The sequence below is a fragment of the Phacochoerus africanus genome, chromosome 10, assembly GCF_016906955.1.
Source record: "Phacochoerus africanus isolate WHEZ1 chromosome 10, ROS_Pafr_v1, whole genome shotgun sequence".
Lineage (NCBI taxonomy): Eukaryota > Metazoa > Chordata > Mammalia > Artiodactyla > Suidae > Phacochoerus > Phacochoerus africanus.
The window spans coordinates 120,161,898-120,178,191 of record NC_062553.1 but is presented as its reverse complement, the minus strand read 5'-3'; the positions used below and the strand labels follow the sequence as shown (position 1 = coordinate 120,178,191).

Here is a 16,294-nt window from a genome sequence, read left to right as displayed (position 1 = left end):
ATGTGGCATCTGAGCCACATCTGTGACCTACACCACAGCTCATGGCAATGCCAGATCCTTAACCCACTGAGTGAGGCCAGAGATCGAACCTGCATCCTCATAGATACTAGTCAGATTTGTTTCTGCTGAGCTACGACGGGAACTCAGAAAATGTCAACTTTTCAAATAACTTATTTGCAAGTCTTCCTATGCAAAGCAGTTTTTCAGTACAGAGTATTGTTACAAATGGATTTAGCCCACTAATTTTTTCCCTATCCTATATACTCAAAGCCCACTGGCTTCAAATTGGTTGGTTTGATTTCCCATAAAAGATAAGATTGGTGGCTTAGAAACTTAGAGAAATTAAACCGATTTAGAAAATTGCTATTTCACCTCTGGAAACTGACTGAGGAAACATATTTCAGACATTAAGAAGTTTATTCACTAACTCCCAAAGGGAAAGACATTGATTTGTTTTCTTCTTATTTTCTACGAAGAGCTAAAATGAACACCACTGCTTTCATCTCATTATTTTCCTGTGCACTGTCATCCTCAGGCGCCAAACTGTCCGTGCTGTGCACGGTCAGGAGTTGGCCTTGGTTTCGGCATTCATTAGTGTTCTGGGGGCAACCTGTCCATGGGGTGAGCAAAGAAGAGCACAGCTTATATGCCTTATACAAATAATTGATTGTCACTTTTTAATAGTATATGAGACAGCTAGAGTTCTGTTGGTGAAATATGTAGAGGAGGAAAGGGAAGGTTCTGTTTGACTGACGGTTAAAACATTTAACTCAACAAGCGTATCAGAGGCTCCGCTCTGTGTAATGGACAATGCAATGTGAATCGTGTACTTTGTGACTTGAAGGGTGGTCTGATGCAGTGGACTGAATCTCATCGTGTCCCCCTGATATCTGTATGTTCAATCTTGATGCCCAAGGTGGTGGTATTTGGATGCTGGGCCTTTGGAAAGTGCTTAGCTCATGAGGGCAGAGTCCTTGTGAAGGGGCTTAGTGCCCTTATAAGAGAGACCCCAGAGAGCTCTCTTGCCCCTTCTGCCAGGTGAAGACAAACACAGATTTATAGCCAGGAAGAGTGGGCTGCTCATCAGACATCAGATCTGTTGGTGCCATGATGGAACTTCTCAGACTCTGTCCAGAACTGTGAGAAGTAAATGGTTGTTGTTTCAGCCACCCTGTTGATGGCATTTTTGTTATATATATTAGTCTAAATGGAATACGGTGTTTGGCTTGCAGGAGAAGCAGACAGAGAGAGAAGTAACTATACTATAGTGTGATGGAGAATATCCTTAAATTCTGTAGAACTAGAAGTAAGAGAACACTCTGCTGAAAGAGATGGAGTGCTATAAAAATACACGTTAAGTTTGTTTTCCAGCTAGATCTTAATGGATAAGTTGGAGACTAGATGTGTTATTAAAGTTAAGCAGTTGGCTAAATTCTAGGAGAAGGAAGCACAGATGAAGCAGAATACATGGCACTACATTATACAACCAGGAAGGCATCTGAAATGGAAAGATAGATTGAAGTTTATAAGGTAACATAGGGGAGTGCGGAGTCATGGGAACTGGAGGGGCATTCAGATGAAGCATCAACTAAAAAGAGAGTTCAAGTTTCTGGAGCATAAAAAAAGACTCAACAATGACTGAAAGAAATCTGACAAAATTGGGAGTTTAGTTAATAATGTATATCAACTTTGGTTAATTAATTGTGACATATATACATACTAACAACGTTAACGTATTTTTAATAATAAGACCTTATGGGAATGCCCTGTAACTATATTCATAACTTTTCTGCACATCTAAATCTATCCTAAAATTTAAAAGTTTATTTTAAAAAAGACTTAAAAGTATAATGCGATTATGGGAATCATAAATATTCAAGAGTCGGGGGAAGATGATGAGACAGCAAAAAAGAAGAAAACAAAGAATGAGGATGTAAAAGAGAGCAGTGTCATTTCATTTGAAAGCAGAAAGACCCTTCAGTACTAATGGAGAGATTAAGGAGGATAATATAAATTGTCCAACTAGAATCCCTCTGAAAATGGGGATAGTATTCAATCCAGGGACGCTGATTCGATTAGCAGAACACACAGTACGGAAGACACCTTCATTGAAAGGAAGCCGTGCCTCCCAGGAGGAAGGTAATTCCCCAAGGGAAATTTTCAGCAATACTTCTCTTCATCTCTGTTACATGGAAATGAAACCAATCTCCACTATAGCTAAGGCATGTCATCTTTACTACAGAATTCCCTTGACCACCCACAAAACTATGGCTACTTTATTTAAAAGAATTTGTCCGTATTTGATAACACATGTCCCACTTACTAGTTAATTCCTACTTCTTCCATTCAGTAGGAAGTTTAAGGTATTCAGTGGATTTCTCCGCCCCTTTCCTTCTATTTCTGTGATTGAGCAATATGGCATTTCATTTCTATGCATAATTCCTCTTTCCCCTTAAGAGTTTAAATTCAAGTTTAGAAAATGAAACAAAATACTGTTACCTACCTGGGTCCTTCTTCCAGCACATTCGATACAAACCCACCAGAACAAAGACTGAAAGTGTTATCACAATCAAAGCAATAACCACAGGCAAAATAATACCTAAAAGGTATTGAAGACATCGTCAGTTAGTGGCTATTGAATTTCACAACAAATAGTTTACCCACTGATGAAAAGTATGCTTCTTTTTTTTTTTTTTTAACATCATCCTATATAAAAACATGATACTTTTGGCCAAGAAGGTTTATCTCATTTAGTTCTGCTCTAGCTGTCATTTCTGACGCATCCACTTGATGTCAGTCTTGCAGCCTTTCTGAAATAAAATTCCAACCCTAAGGAAGACAGTTCCCACTTTCCTAGAGACTGGTGGAGAGAGGAGATCGGAGACTGGCCAGGTAGACGATGTCCCCTTATGATCAGACTCACACTCACACTTTATATTCCTTACCACTTTATAATGAAGTTACTAAAAATATCTACATAGCTTGGATAAAGGCAGTCCAAAGGCACAAACTTCCAATTATAAGAGAAATAAATACTAGGGCTATAATGTAACCTAAATTATTATTATTATTCCTGTACCCAGGAACATTACACATGAAAGTTTTTGTTAAGAGTAAATCCTAAGAATTGTCATCACAAGAAAAATTTTTTCTATTTCTTTACTTTAGTATCTATTTGAGATGATGGATATGCACTAAATTTACTGTGATGTTTAATGATGCATGTAAGTTAGATCACTATGCTATACACCTTAAATTTATATAGTCCTATTTGTAAATTAAATCTCAATAAAACTAGAAGAAAAAATATGTATCCCCTACTGGCCCTATTAAAAATTTCCTATTCATAAAATTAGCTTCCTAAAAACTCACAAATATCTTTCTATAATAATATCTCAAAGCTAGAAAAAGGTATAAAGTAATGTAAATGGATATAAATGTGTATCACAGTGGATATGGTTCCTAAACATGAACGATGTAGTTCAAAAAAGATAAGTACATGTGTGTTTGTGAATGTCTGTTTGGGGGAGTGATGCTGCCACAGTGGATTCGGGTGAATTTTTTCTGTTCTTACGAAGAGAAGGGTTTTGCCGTTTGTTTGCTTTAGCATCTGCCTTCTTTTCTGACACTCATTTCCCAGGTTAAAACAAGAGTAATGACAGGTAAAAGCTGTCCTAGCCATATAAGTAGAGATTTAGAACTTAAAGGTATTGTTTAGTTAGGCGTTCTCATCTGCTTGAGGATACACTCCTCATATTTATCAGGGGTAGAAAATAGTTATGCAATTCATTTGTAGGGCGGTTTACACTTCACTGTTATGGTTAAACGTTTGTTTTAAGTTAAGTCCTTGAAGGTTCACATTAGACCTTGAGCGGGATCATTAGAACCTCCCAAAATGAAGATGCCATGAATCAGTGAGTCAGCAGGTCAGTAAATGCAATGCTGACTTAGTGAATGGAATGACTTTGCATAAACCTAAGATAATATTTTTATCATCACAGCTTCACAATACTTTAATCTCATTTTTAATCTCCAGGGAAATGAATAAATATTCTCTCTTCAGTCTTAGCATATACAGTGTGTTATATGACATATATACGTTTCTGCTAAAATGGAACATTTCTTTAAAAACCCATCTTAACATTGAGTTCTGTAAAGGTGAAAATTCATTTTTATGGAGACCTCTGTGCACTTTGGCTTATCTGAGACTAGTCCCATCATCAATTCACCTTGACCCTTGGTGTAATTGCTTAGCATTAGGGTAAGAAAAAAATCCCCAAAGTGTGCTTATTAAAATCAGACTCCACAGGAGGAAATTTTCAAAGCAAATGGCAGTCATATGGGGTTATAATGGGATTTCAGATTCAGCAAAGTTGAGAAAAGGCTGTCTGTAATTGAATCCCTCCCCTTATCTGTGACAGTTAAACATTCTGCAGATCTACTGCCATGAATGAAGATAAGGTGTATTACTCACTAGAATAAGAGGGGCTGGTTGAAGAGCTTGCATTTCTTGCATTCTCAATGCCTAATATTTTAAAAAAGAAAAAAATAAGTCACCTTTGGTTAATGTGTGTTAATCCTTACAATGCCCCCCCCCCATCTTCCCACTCCCATTTTAAGTAAGCCTCTGTGATCTATAGGTATAAAACTTCAAGTGAAAACATTTAATCTCATTCTGAAAGAGCTCAAGGCTGGTGGGGAATTAATGGATGTAATCTGACAAGTCTGGACACATCCACACACCCATGACATCATCACCACAGTTTAAGGTAAAAGACATAGCATCACCTCTAAAAGTTTCCTCGTGTTCCCTTCCTTTTCTTTCTTTCTTTCCTTCTTTCTTCCTCTCTCTCTCTCTCTTTCTTTCTTTGCTTTTTAGGGCTGCACCCGCAGCATATGGAACTTCCCAGGCCAGGGGTCGAATTGGAGCTGTAGCTGCCGGCTTATGCCACAGCCACAGCAATGCAGGATCCAAGCCCTGTCTGCAGCCTACACCACATCTCATGGTAATGCTGGATCCTTAACCCACTGAGCGAGGCCAGGGATGGAATTCACATCCCCTAGTCGGATTTGTTTCTGCCGAGCCACGAGGGGAACTCCCTCCCCTCCCGTTTCTTGTGGATGTGAAGGGGTTTTTTGATATCACTTAAACCTCAATAAGCTATTTTTTTCAGATTGGTAGGGTTGTCTTGCTGTGAAGGGGTCAAGAGAAGCACGTTTCCACTCATACACATGGAAGTCATACCTTGAAAGTGTAAGATGTTTTCTGAAGTTGTTATTGCTGATATTGAGGATAATGTACTGGTTTCGGAAGGTGATGATTCTGGTAGTGGAGTGGTAACTGCAGGAAAATGATAATCTAGAGTCAGATTAGAGTATTTACTCTTCTTACTGGATTTCTTTGCAGGTTCAAACACTGCATTTCTAAAGATCTGTAAAAACTGTTTATTGTCAAATAGTGGGATACATAACAATTGTTCATTAAATCTTGAGTTCAACTCTCACCTCTTGTACATATGATTAAATTTGGAATTATAAAACCTGGATATTGGTATTATATCTTCCAAGAACTGGCTAAGAAAACTTGAGTAAATCTCTCATCTTGGTCGACAGCCTATATCATCTACTGCATGGGATTCTTATGGGATACAAATCAATGCAAAAACATTATTCACATTTTAGATATTATAACTTTGAATAATTGTGATTTTTTTCATTATACATACTTATAAGGACACACATGCACAGGACTTAAGATTTTATAGTGTTTCTTAGTGGTTGAAGAGAAAGACTGCAATTGAGGCTTTGGTTGGAAGAATTGGGGGAAAAAATCAATGATCCTTTCATTTTTATCTTTAGCAGTGATTTACACTGTATGCCTTCTCTAGAGTAACTGCTGCTTGGTTGCATTTCCACCACTGCCCATGATCTTTTTTTCCATGGAAAATGTTAATTTAAAATTTATTGGAGTTCCTGAAATGGCTCAGTGGTTAACGAATCCGACTAGGAACCATGAAGTTACGGGTTCGATCCCTGGCCTTGCTCAGTGGGTTAAGGATCTGGCGTTGCCATGAGCTGTGGTGTGGGTTGCAGATGCAGCTCAGATCCCATGTTGCTGTGGCTCTGGTGTAGGCCAGCGTCTACGGCTTTGATCAGACCCCTAGCCTGGGAATCTCCATGTGCCACGGGAGCGGCCCAAGAAATGGCAAAAAGACCAAAAAAAAAAAAAATCTATTATTATTTGCTTAAGTCAACATTTGCCATCTTTAATCAGAAGAACTAAAACAAAAAGTAAATTTTATTACTCAAAATTTATAAATCTCAGTACACTTCAAGGAAATAGAGATAATTAAATGTTTTATAAGTATGTACACATTTTCTTGTGAACCTAGGATAATATGTAATTTGTATTTGAAGAATCATTTCTCTTTTCTTTGAAGTATGAAGTATTAGCATTTCAGTACACCTGTCTGCCTTGCTGAATTGCAAGTTTCTGGAGTGGGAAGGCTCCAACTCCCTCCATTGGCCGCATGAAGCTCTGACTGCAGTGGGTGTGCAGTAAAATGTAGCTGACTGCTTGGCTGAACTAAGAGGCATCTCTTATAATTATGGCCCCCCTAGGAGTATTAAGGCCATGCATAATCGCATGAAAGAAATTGATATTGCCTATGAGTGCCTTGGATCTTTCCTTCTCTGCCACCCACAGCCCTGCACGCACTGCATGCTTATGCATTTTTGACATCTGTGGGGGAAGAATAATGTTAAGAGTCTGTACCCTTCTTACCATGCAAGAGCTCTGGGGGAGGAAGCTAGATCTATGCCCATAAGAACAAAGAAAAATGTCAGGCTAGTGTACTAAGCAGGCAGAAAAGAGAATCTTAAATACAAGAGTGGGAACTGGCTGAAACCTTGGTACTTAGTGGCTTTTTCCAGTATTAAGTGTTCTAGTGAGGATGAATGTTCTTTCAGTTGTGCTGGTAGAGAATGAGATGGCTGATTAAATAACCCATGGCATAAATCCCCCTGGGATTTCCTAAGGGTTAATTTTCCAGTCTCCACATTCTACCTTATTACCGTCTCACAGACAGGTTAGGCAGCTATCATTCTGAGCATGATCTGTCTGGTTCAGATGAATCTCTTCCTATGTAAAAAGTGTTGACTGTCCAGCACCAACTGTTGGTGCACATGATCCATAAGTAGGCAATAGAATTACCCCTTCTTAAAAGAGTATTTGTTGGCTACTTAAAAAAGACTTTTTTGTTTGTTTTATTTTTGTTTTAACCACAACCTTCAGTTAACAAATCATTTCTGAATCCAACACACACATACACACACACACACACACACACACACACACACACAGGTTCACCTCTATTACATGTATTGCCTACTGGTGTTTTCTTTTCTGCTTTTACTTATTTATTTTTTAGGGCCTGTGGCATATGGAACTTCCCAGGCTAGGGGTTGAATTGGACCTGCAGCTACAGGCCTGGCCACAACCACAGCAATGTGGGACCCAAGCAGCGTCTGCAACCTATACCACAGCTCATAGCAACGCTGGATCCTTAACCCACTGTGCGAGGCCAGGATTGAACCTATGTCCTCATAGATACTAGTTGGGTTCGTTACCGCTGCGCCACAACGGGAGCTCCTGTTTTCTATTCTCTTTATTTCATTTTAAAAATACTAATCCTGACTTACGAGTGAGAATTAGTTTACAGTTTGAGAAACCTTGTCCATTAGCATGATCATATTGATGGAATTATAGGTCTTGGCTGAATTCATACATCGTGAGCTTAATGTGATTCTTTCTACGATTAAGATAGAGGCATCTATGATATGCTCAGAGCTGAGGAATTTCTGTGGATTTCTTTGGGACTCCAGTTTCCTACGAGAGCAGCATTGGCAGAGGAGGTCCGGGAGAGGCATAGTGGATGATTAAGATAATGGTTTCGAAGACGGCATATCTAGGCTCAAATCTGACTCAGACACTTATTTGCTGTGGAATCTTGGGCAAAGCACTTAAATTCTTTCTGAGTTTCTATATCTACATATGGTGATTATAATTTCTCTGTATCATAGTGGTGTGAAAATTAAATGAGTAAAAATGAATTTAAATTGCTTAGAAGAGTTGATACTAATGTTTATAATGTACGCAATTATTATACAATATTAATATACTATCTTATAATAATATCCTATTGTTACATTGTGATTAGACACTTACAGGGTTTTGTCTTGCAACCAGTCAATTTGCCTAATTTTCTCAAATATTTTAAGTGTAAAGATATATGAAACAGACTGTTCAGGCATGTATATGTTTTCAAATGCTTCTTTGCTGTAGTCAGGAAGTGGAGAAACTGGAGTATGTGATGCTCTTAGATGACATAGGTTTGCCCTTGGACCCTAACTTTTGGTGATTGTAATGATTATTGAATTATGGCTATGTTGTGTTATGATTTAAATTTAGTTTGCAAACTTCAGGCCAGAACTTGGAACAGGCCTTTTTGAGGCCATGACATTCAGAACACAGTCTGTTGTAATAAAGAGACCCGCAGAACCAAGTCTTTCGTAATAATGTACATCCAAATTTACGCCATTGGCATCTGACAGTGGTACATATTTGGCCCATGCTGTATTATTGGGTGAATCATTGGAGGTTTAAAAGACAGAAGACCTCACTGATGTCTCAGGACACCTGTGGCAGCCATGAGAATGTTCCGCACAGAAGGCCAGCCACACGCAGTGTACTTTTCCAAGCTTCTTCACCTGCTCCCTGAGCTCCACTGCTGTGTTTGTGCTGCTGCCATTCCTTCTGCAGGTGGCTCCCAGCCAGTAATGGAGCCTGCAAGGATCGGCAAGCAGGGCTGCTCCTGGGAGCCATGGACTTCTCTGAGAAGGGACCTGGGCTGGAAGAGTCCCTCATGGCCTTCTTGAATCTTTGTTAAAGGAAGGCATATAAATACACAGATAATATTGGGACATAAAGTGTGTGAGGCAGTAGAGGATAAAACATTCTAGTGCAAGAAAGAAAATAAAACTATGTGTTGTATTTTTATTTTCCTTGTGTTTCTTAGGCTTCTTTTTGATATATGGACATAGAGTATGTGTCTGAGGGGCTAAATTCAATTGAACTAGATGATTATTGTTTTCATTATTTATAGATAATTGGAACTGTCTCATTAAAAAAAAGGGGGGGACTTTTCAGCATTTGACAATAACTCATTCACTCCCCCTTAACACATTTTTCTTACGTGGCTTCCAGTAGAGCTCACTCTGCCGGTTTTTCTCCTGCCTTGTGGCTTTTTCTTCCATCTCCTTGACTAGTTTTGCCTCTTCTTTCTGACTCCCAGTCTTGGAAGGCCCCAGCATTTAGTCCTTCGTCCTCATGTCTAAACTACACTAATGTCATTGGAGATTTCAATTAATTTCAAGGTTTAAATATAATATCAATGCAAGGGATCTCCTAATTATACTTCTAGCTCAGACCTCATTCCTGAATTCCAGATTCATAATAATGGCAGATAATAAAAATCTGAAACTCCACATGTCTAAACTTCAATTTCTGCTCTATCTGCAGCCTTTCCATCTTAGCTGATGGCAGTTATTCCTCCAATTGTGCAGGCCAAGGACCTCCAAGTTATTTTTTGATTCATCTCCTTCCATTCTCTTCCATATGCAATTATCAAGAATATCTGTAGGCTCTACCTACAAAATATATTCAGAATTTGGAGATTTCATGCCAGCTCCCCTATGACCATTATCTCTCTCCTGGAAAATCTGCAAGAGATAACCTTGTTTCATCTGGCAGTCTCCCCTCCTCTCACAGAGTTGTACTTATGAAACATCTGTCAGATCGTGCCACCCCTCTGTTCAAAATCCCCAGTGTTTCTCCATTCCACTTACAGAAAAAGTCCAAGTCCTTGCAGTGGCCCACCGAGTCCTAGCAAATCTGCCTGGCAAATCCCCTGCCTTGCTCCCTGTCCACTTGCTTGGTGCAATTTTTTAAACATACCAACCTCTCCTCAAGTTCTAGCTCTGTTTGGATGTTCTTCCCCCATGTATTGGTGGCTCACTTCCTTCTGGTATTTGCTTAAACCTTTTTTATAAGACCTAGCTTGACCCCTTAAAAATTTGAAAGTATAGTTTATTTGCAATGTTATGCCAATTTCTGTTGTATGGACCCCCTTTTCAGTACTGCAAACTGATCCCCACCGCTCCAGCACTCATAATTCCTCCCTCCTACACTGCTCCACATTTTCTTTCTCACAGCACTTAGAAAGATAGATACAGACAGCTACTTGGAGTCCAACGGTAATGTTGAAGGGAAATACAGCAGAGCACCTGAGATAGTTACTTCATTTAAGGAGCTCTCATAGGAGAGGTGAACAGCACAGCCAGAGTTGATAGATGTGAAACAAGAGATAAAGAATAAGAAAACAGTATGTCAGGGATCAAAATAAGAGATGTTATGTTATTGTTAATTGAATTTTATAAATTAATTCTTAACAAAAAGGATTTGAGGCACTTTAGTAACGATATATGCCGTTAAGATGAATAAAATGAGAATAGGAAATCAAACAAAGGTAAATGGAAGAAATCCACAAGCTCCTCCTGAGAGCTCATACCAAGCATCAGCACTGTTGCTGGTGTTGGCCACATAACTGACGCTGAGCATCCTGACTCTCTGGGCAGGGGAGCACAGCTTACTCTAGGCTTTCATTATCAGAGTGGAAAAGGGTCTATTATATAAGGCACATCAGTGGTCCAGTCAATAAATGCTATGAGTTTGGCTGGCCCCATTCTGTGTTTTGGGAGGGGAATATGCTGACATGATCCCCGAGGTCTCTTCTAGCTTTAAGATTTTAGATTCTTTTGAGGGTTCCTTTGAATCCAAATTTTGTCCTAGCGAGTTTGCATTTTCATCCTTAACCGGACACCCTATCTACTTATTGGGCAAAATATCAAAAGGGAGTTTTCCTGCCTTCATGTCATACAAATGAGTTTCTGCTATCATCAGATTTGACCTTTCTGACTTAGTTGTACTCTTAAAGCTATGAAAAAAAAAATTATCTTAAATTTCTTTCACTTTGCTTTGGGCCATCAGCATTGCCAACGTGAGGTGATAGCATCCTCTAACCTAATAGTAACTGAGATTAGAGATTTATTTACTTAACTAACTCTGTAGAAATAGATGTTGGAGAAGGACGAAATATTTTTCCCTTTGTGATTTAATATAGTTATTAATTTCCAGAAAATTACATACAATATACAAAGAATGAATGGGGCTAATTATTTTCATACATGCTAACTCACTTTATTCTTAAACATTTTTATCCTGTCCTCTGAAGATGAGCGATGCTGTGGCTTAGAGAGATAAGGTAGTGCGTCTGACAGTAAGTGGAAGAGCTAAGCCAGATGCCACATATGACTTGAAACCCTTTCTGTTTCCTGTCCATTGCACCATGCAGCCAACAGATGTTAAGTGAGTTGAGTTCATCTTACTTGTTAATGGCATCATTATCAATGAGATCAGTGAATTTTTTTCTCAACATTCTGAAAGTTTTAGAATGTTCTCATCACCCTCCCCAAATTAGACATTTCATTTTACTTTGAATTCACAATTTGAATAGTATTACCTGAAAACACTGGGAAACTCATGCCCTATGCTTTCTGAGAATATAATGTAAGCAATCCAAAATATGGACATGAAAACATTAAAAAGGATTTCCTTTTCAAGCCCTTATGGGACACTATGTGCCAAGCATTGTTCTAAGTGTTTTACAATCACTATTGTGTTAATAATATTTTCATTTCATAAAATGGAAACAGGTCCAGAGAGCCGAAATAACTTTCCCAAGCTTATACAACAGGTCAGTGGCAGAGCTGGGGTTTGAATGCAGATTCTTGTCTCTGTTCTGTCAACCACGATACTATGCTGCATAAGCTGCTGTCCCTCAGTAGGAATGAGTTATAAGTAAATGCCTCTTAGTTTTGTTCCATGAAATATTTCAATTTGGACTCCAATCAAGAAGGTATTCTTTCTACCGAGACAAAGAAAACACCTTCTTCCTTCACTAGGCCGAACCAGACTGCAAATACATAGAAGGAGACTGAAAGAATTATTCCTAATGGGGTCAATATGTTGTAGGGTTTATTGGAGGAGCTCACACCCTTAGCAATATCATTAAAATGTGTTGGTTCTCAAAGTGAGTGCTGGCTAACTAATCAGTTGACACTGTGAGTTTTTTTGACCTTTCAATGTAGACTAGAGAGCTGCAGAACAGGGCAGGGCACTTTGTAGAGACTGATATAGGATCCATTAACTAGAGGAGAAATTACTTAGCCATACCTAGATTTATAAATTCATACAGTCTCCTAAGTGGAAGTTTATGCCAGACCATATTGCATAAATATTGATGTATTTCTTATTCTATAACAGATATTTTATTCTCAACTAATTTTAAAACAACATAAAATTTCCAAGGTTTTAAAAAAAACCCAAAACAACAGAGTTCCCATCATGGCTCAGTGGTTAACGAATCTGACTAGGAACCATGAGGTTGCGGGTTCGATCGCTGGTCTCGTTCAGTGGGTTAAGGATCTGGTGTTGCCATGAGCTGTGGTGTAGGTTGCAGATACGGCTCGGATCTGGCGTTGCTGTGGCTCTGGCATAGGCTGGCAGCTACAGCTCTGATTGGACCCCAGCCTGGAAACCTCCACATGCCACAGGTACAGGCCTAGAAATGACAAAAAGACAAAAACAAAAACAAAAACAAAAAACCCTCTGGATGTTGCTTTGCTATGGGTATATTTCTACTTTGAGTGCATTCTAAGTGAACAACACTTAGAACAACATTCTAAGTGTCACAATTCTGTTTTTTAAAGTTAGAATATGCAGATATCCTCTGTATAAAATAATTCAGTGCTTCACATTATACAACTTTCTAGAGATTGCAACAAGTTCCCAGGCATTACATAACAAGTCAAGCACAATGAATAAACTAGGATCGAACATCTTCCTTTGCAAAGGCCAGAGGTCAGTTTTGATGGGACTTGTCTGCATTGGCTTCTGATTTTTCATCAAAATTAATGTCTACAGTACAACTGATGTCCTGAAACCCAATTGAAAAAGTAAAGAGGGGTATAATGAGAATTTTCACAGCTGCGCTGGTCACTATGGGAATGTTGTTGTGATGATTAATTTCATGTGTCAACTTGACTTGGCCACGGTCAAGCACTGTTCTGGTTGTGTTTGTGAATGCGTCTTTGGATATATTAACATTCACATCAGTAGACAGTAAAACAGGCTGCCCTACCTAATGTGGGGGCTCTCATCCAATCAGTTGAAGGCCTGAATAGAACAAAAAGGCTGACCCTCCCTGGAGTGAGAAGGAAGCCTTTTTGCCTGATTGCCTTGAACTGGCTTATCAGTGTTTCCTCGCCTTTGAACTAAAATATTGGCTCGTCTCGGTCTTGAGCTTGCCAGCTTTCAGGCTGGAACTTACGCCATTGGCTCACCCAATCCTCAGCCCTTTGTACCGGGGCTAGAACTATATCAACCACTTTGCTGCCTTCCCAGGCTTCCAGTTTGCCAACTGAGATCTTGGGACTTCTCCGACTCAGTAATGCGTGAGCCAGTTCTTTGTAATCAGTCTCTTTAGAGACTTACATAAGTGTATATGAATACATATTTAGGCACATTCTCTTTGTTCTGTTTCTCTGAAAAACCCTAATATAGTTGGTTGTATTTTCAGAAAATTAAGGGCAAACGGTTTCTTTCTTTCCCAGTACACTGAGGTATATTGATCCATTTTTCTTCAGAGTTGAGGTCTCTTATCAAAGAAATCAAAAGGTTCATTTTCAAAGACAAGTTATTAGCTTGCTTGTCTGTGGGAAACTGATAAGACTAAAGAAGCGTGAATTCTATCATTGCTTAAAATTGTAATGGCCACATGATGTCTGCATATATCTCTAAGGAATAAACAGTCTTTCATCACTTTTTAGTGGGTCCCCTCATTAGCTCTGAACTCAGAGGTAGAAAAATGAGTAAGCAGAAAAAATCTGGCAATTAGAAGGTCATTTTTTTCATGAACCCTTTCCTCATCTTTCTTAAGCTGCTTTTTCCCACCCAATATTAACACAAGCACAGCTAAAGGAAAAAAATTATCTCCCTTCTCTGATTTTCACATAAAGTTATCCGAGGCTTGTCTATAGCATATTACTTTATGCCTACATGACTTCTAGAGTTATTAGAGTCATTTATAATATTGAATAGTCTCCTTTTGTACCCTTAATGGCAGGCTCTGTGTATCATTCATAACTCTTAGTTGGTATTACAAGTAATGGAACAGAATGAATATTTATTGAATGCCTTGGTTAGTGGTGGTTGGTTGAATATGTCATTCTGAATACTTATCAGGGGATTATACTCAATTTGAAGCATCACCAGGTGTATTACAGTGGGAAGTTGAAGTTTGACTTGCCCGCATGCTTTACGTATGTTTTTGATATTGGGCATGAATTTCTTATGCTTAGCACTGTTAAACAAAGCTGCCCACTCATACTACCTTCTCTCTGTTGAATGGAACAACTTGTCTTCAGACCTGGATCGATGATTTCCATGTAACTATGACTATCTTTCTTTTATCTTTATTACACAAAGTTAAATGTCATACATTTTATGTATAGGTGCCTTACTTATTCTGAATTCCAAAAAAAGATCTAACATAAAACAATCACCCATTTCTAGACCCTTAATAATAGTTTTTGAAGAGAGTGGTAAAAACATAGTTTTTCAAGAAAATGAAAGCTAGATGCATAGTAGGAAAGAAAATATCAAACGTGTGGCCTCTGTACATTTGAGTTAAAGATGAAATGTATATTAACTCATATCTATTAGAAGGAAGGAGTACTAATAATTCCATGGGCTAGAAGTCTACCATAACCTCACCTAAAAGAGAAGTACGTTATTTTAAGGAAGATGCCTGTACTTGACCATATGGCTGAATGTTTGTTAAATATTTTTGAGTAACTCTGGATTTAGCCTGTAGCCCCAACGTATATCTGAAGTTGGAGACTGACTTTTCTCACAGCTAATAGCATCAACCTCATGTCTTTCTAGTCCGCTTTTCAAATCATTGGTTTGTATATTATCTGTTTTAGGAGAATTAGTTTCTATAACTCAAAAATAGAGTCTAAATGGGATTTTTATTACATTTAAAAATTAATTATAGTTAAAACTGGCATTTTGTAAATATAGTTCTTTTAAACAAAATAAAATATGCTTCAGTCTCTCCTTAAAAGGAGCTGACAACTTGGCAGTTTCCCAAATCTCTTCCATGTGTAACTTCTCCCCAGTAACCAATCTATGAAGCAGGGGGCTAGGACTTCTCCAGAACAGTGCAAAGTATCAGCCCAATGCGAAGCTGCCCTCTCTGGCTGGATGTACTATTTTCTATGTTTTATTTTATTTTGTTTTTTCCATTGCTTTTTTCTAGTGCATTTCTAGACTATGTAGATGGAAATAAGAATAAAAATATGGGGATGGGGTGAACTAGAGTTAACAGTATAAAAATAACTTCTTTATTCATTAGATGTATTATGTAGATGATAAATAATTAAAACTTAAAAGCAGAATAATTTCAGTTTCTAAGGCCTTGAACACAAAAGATAGAAGGGAGACTATGATGATTATTTAGGGCATGTGATGAAAATGTTATTAGAGTCACATAATTTTCATGGTTTTACTTTTCCGATTTTTTTTTAGTTACATGATTTTTAGGTTTATTTTATATGTTTCTTATTTTATATATACCAGTGGTGATTATGATTGAGAGCCTAAGAGATTTGTCATTTATGTAAGTACCAGAGAGGATGTAGGAAGACTAAAAATCCCTCAATTATAATTTCAAAACAACAGGAAGATGCAACATTACCATTGTCCTCTACCCAGTAACCTTTTTCAGTTTCCATTGCTCCATCATCCAAAATTTATTCAGTTTAAAACTAAGGGTGGAAGAGTTCCCATTGTGGCTCAGTGGTAAGGAACCTGACTAATATCCGAGAGAACGTGGGTTCAATCCCTGGCCCCACCCAGTGGGTTAAGGACCTGGTGTTGCCGTGAGCTGTGGTGTAGGTTGCAGACACAGCTCAGATCCCACATTGCTGTGGCTGTGGTGTAGGCCAGCAGCTGTAGCTCCATTTCTACCCCTAGCCTGGGGACTTCCATATGCTGTGGGTGCAGCCCTAAAAAGACAAAACAAACAAACAAACAAACAAAACCTAAGGGGGG

At 38.4% G+C, this 16,294-nt stretch overlaps 1 protein-coding gene and 1 long non-coding RNA gene across 4 annotated transcripts in view; one reads left to right on the top strand and one right to left on the bottom strand.

Moving 5' to 3' along the window:
• The window catches only part of EMCN (endomucin), an 83,151-nt gene that overhangs the window by 17,348 nt on the left and 49,509 nt on the right, over positions 1-16,294 (bottom strand). For all 3 annotated transcript variants that reach the window (XM_047798695.1, XM_047798693.1, XM_047798694.1), the window contains 3 exons: positions 5,246-5,341; positions 4,475-4,525; positions 2,504-2,599 (listed from right to left, as the gene is read on the bottom strand). In XM_047798695.1, the coding sequence (XP_047654651.1) occupies positions 2,504-2,599; positions 4,475-4,525; positions 5,246-5,341 (243 nt within the window). The remainder of the gene's footprint in view (positions 1-2,503; positions 2,600-4,474; positions 4,526-5,245; positions 5,342-16,294) is intronic.
• The window catches only part of LOC125137711 (uncharacterized), a 146,657-nt gene that overhangs the window by 100,056 nt on the left and 30,307 nt on the right, over positions 1-16,294 (top strand). The window lies entirely within an intron of this gene.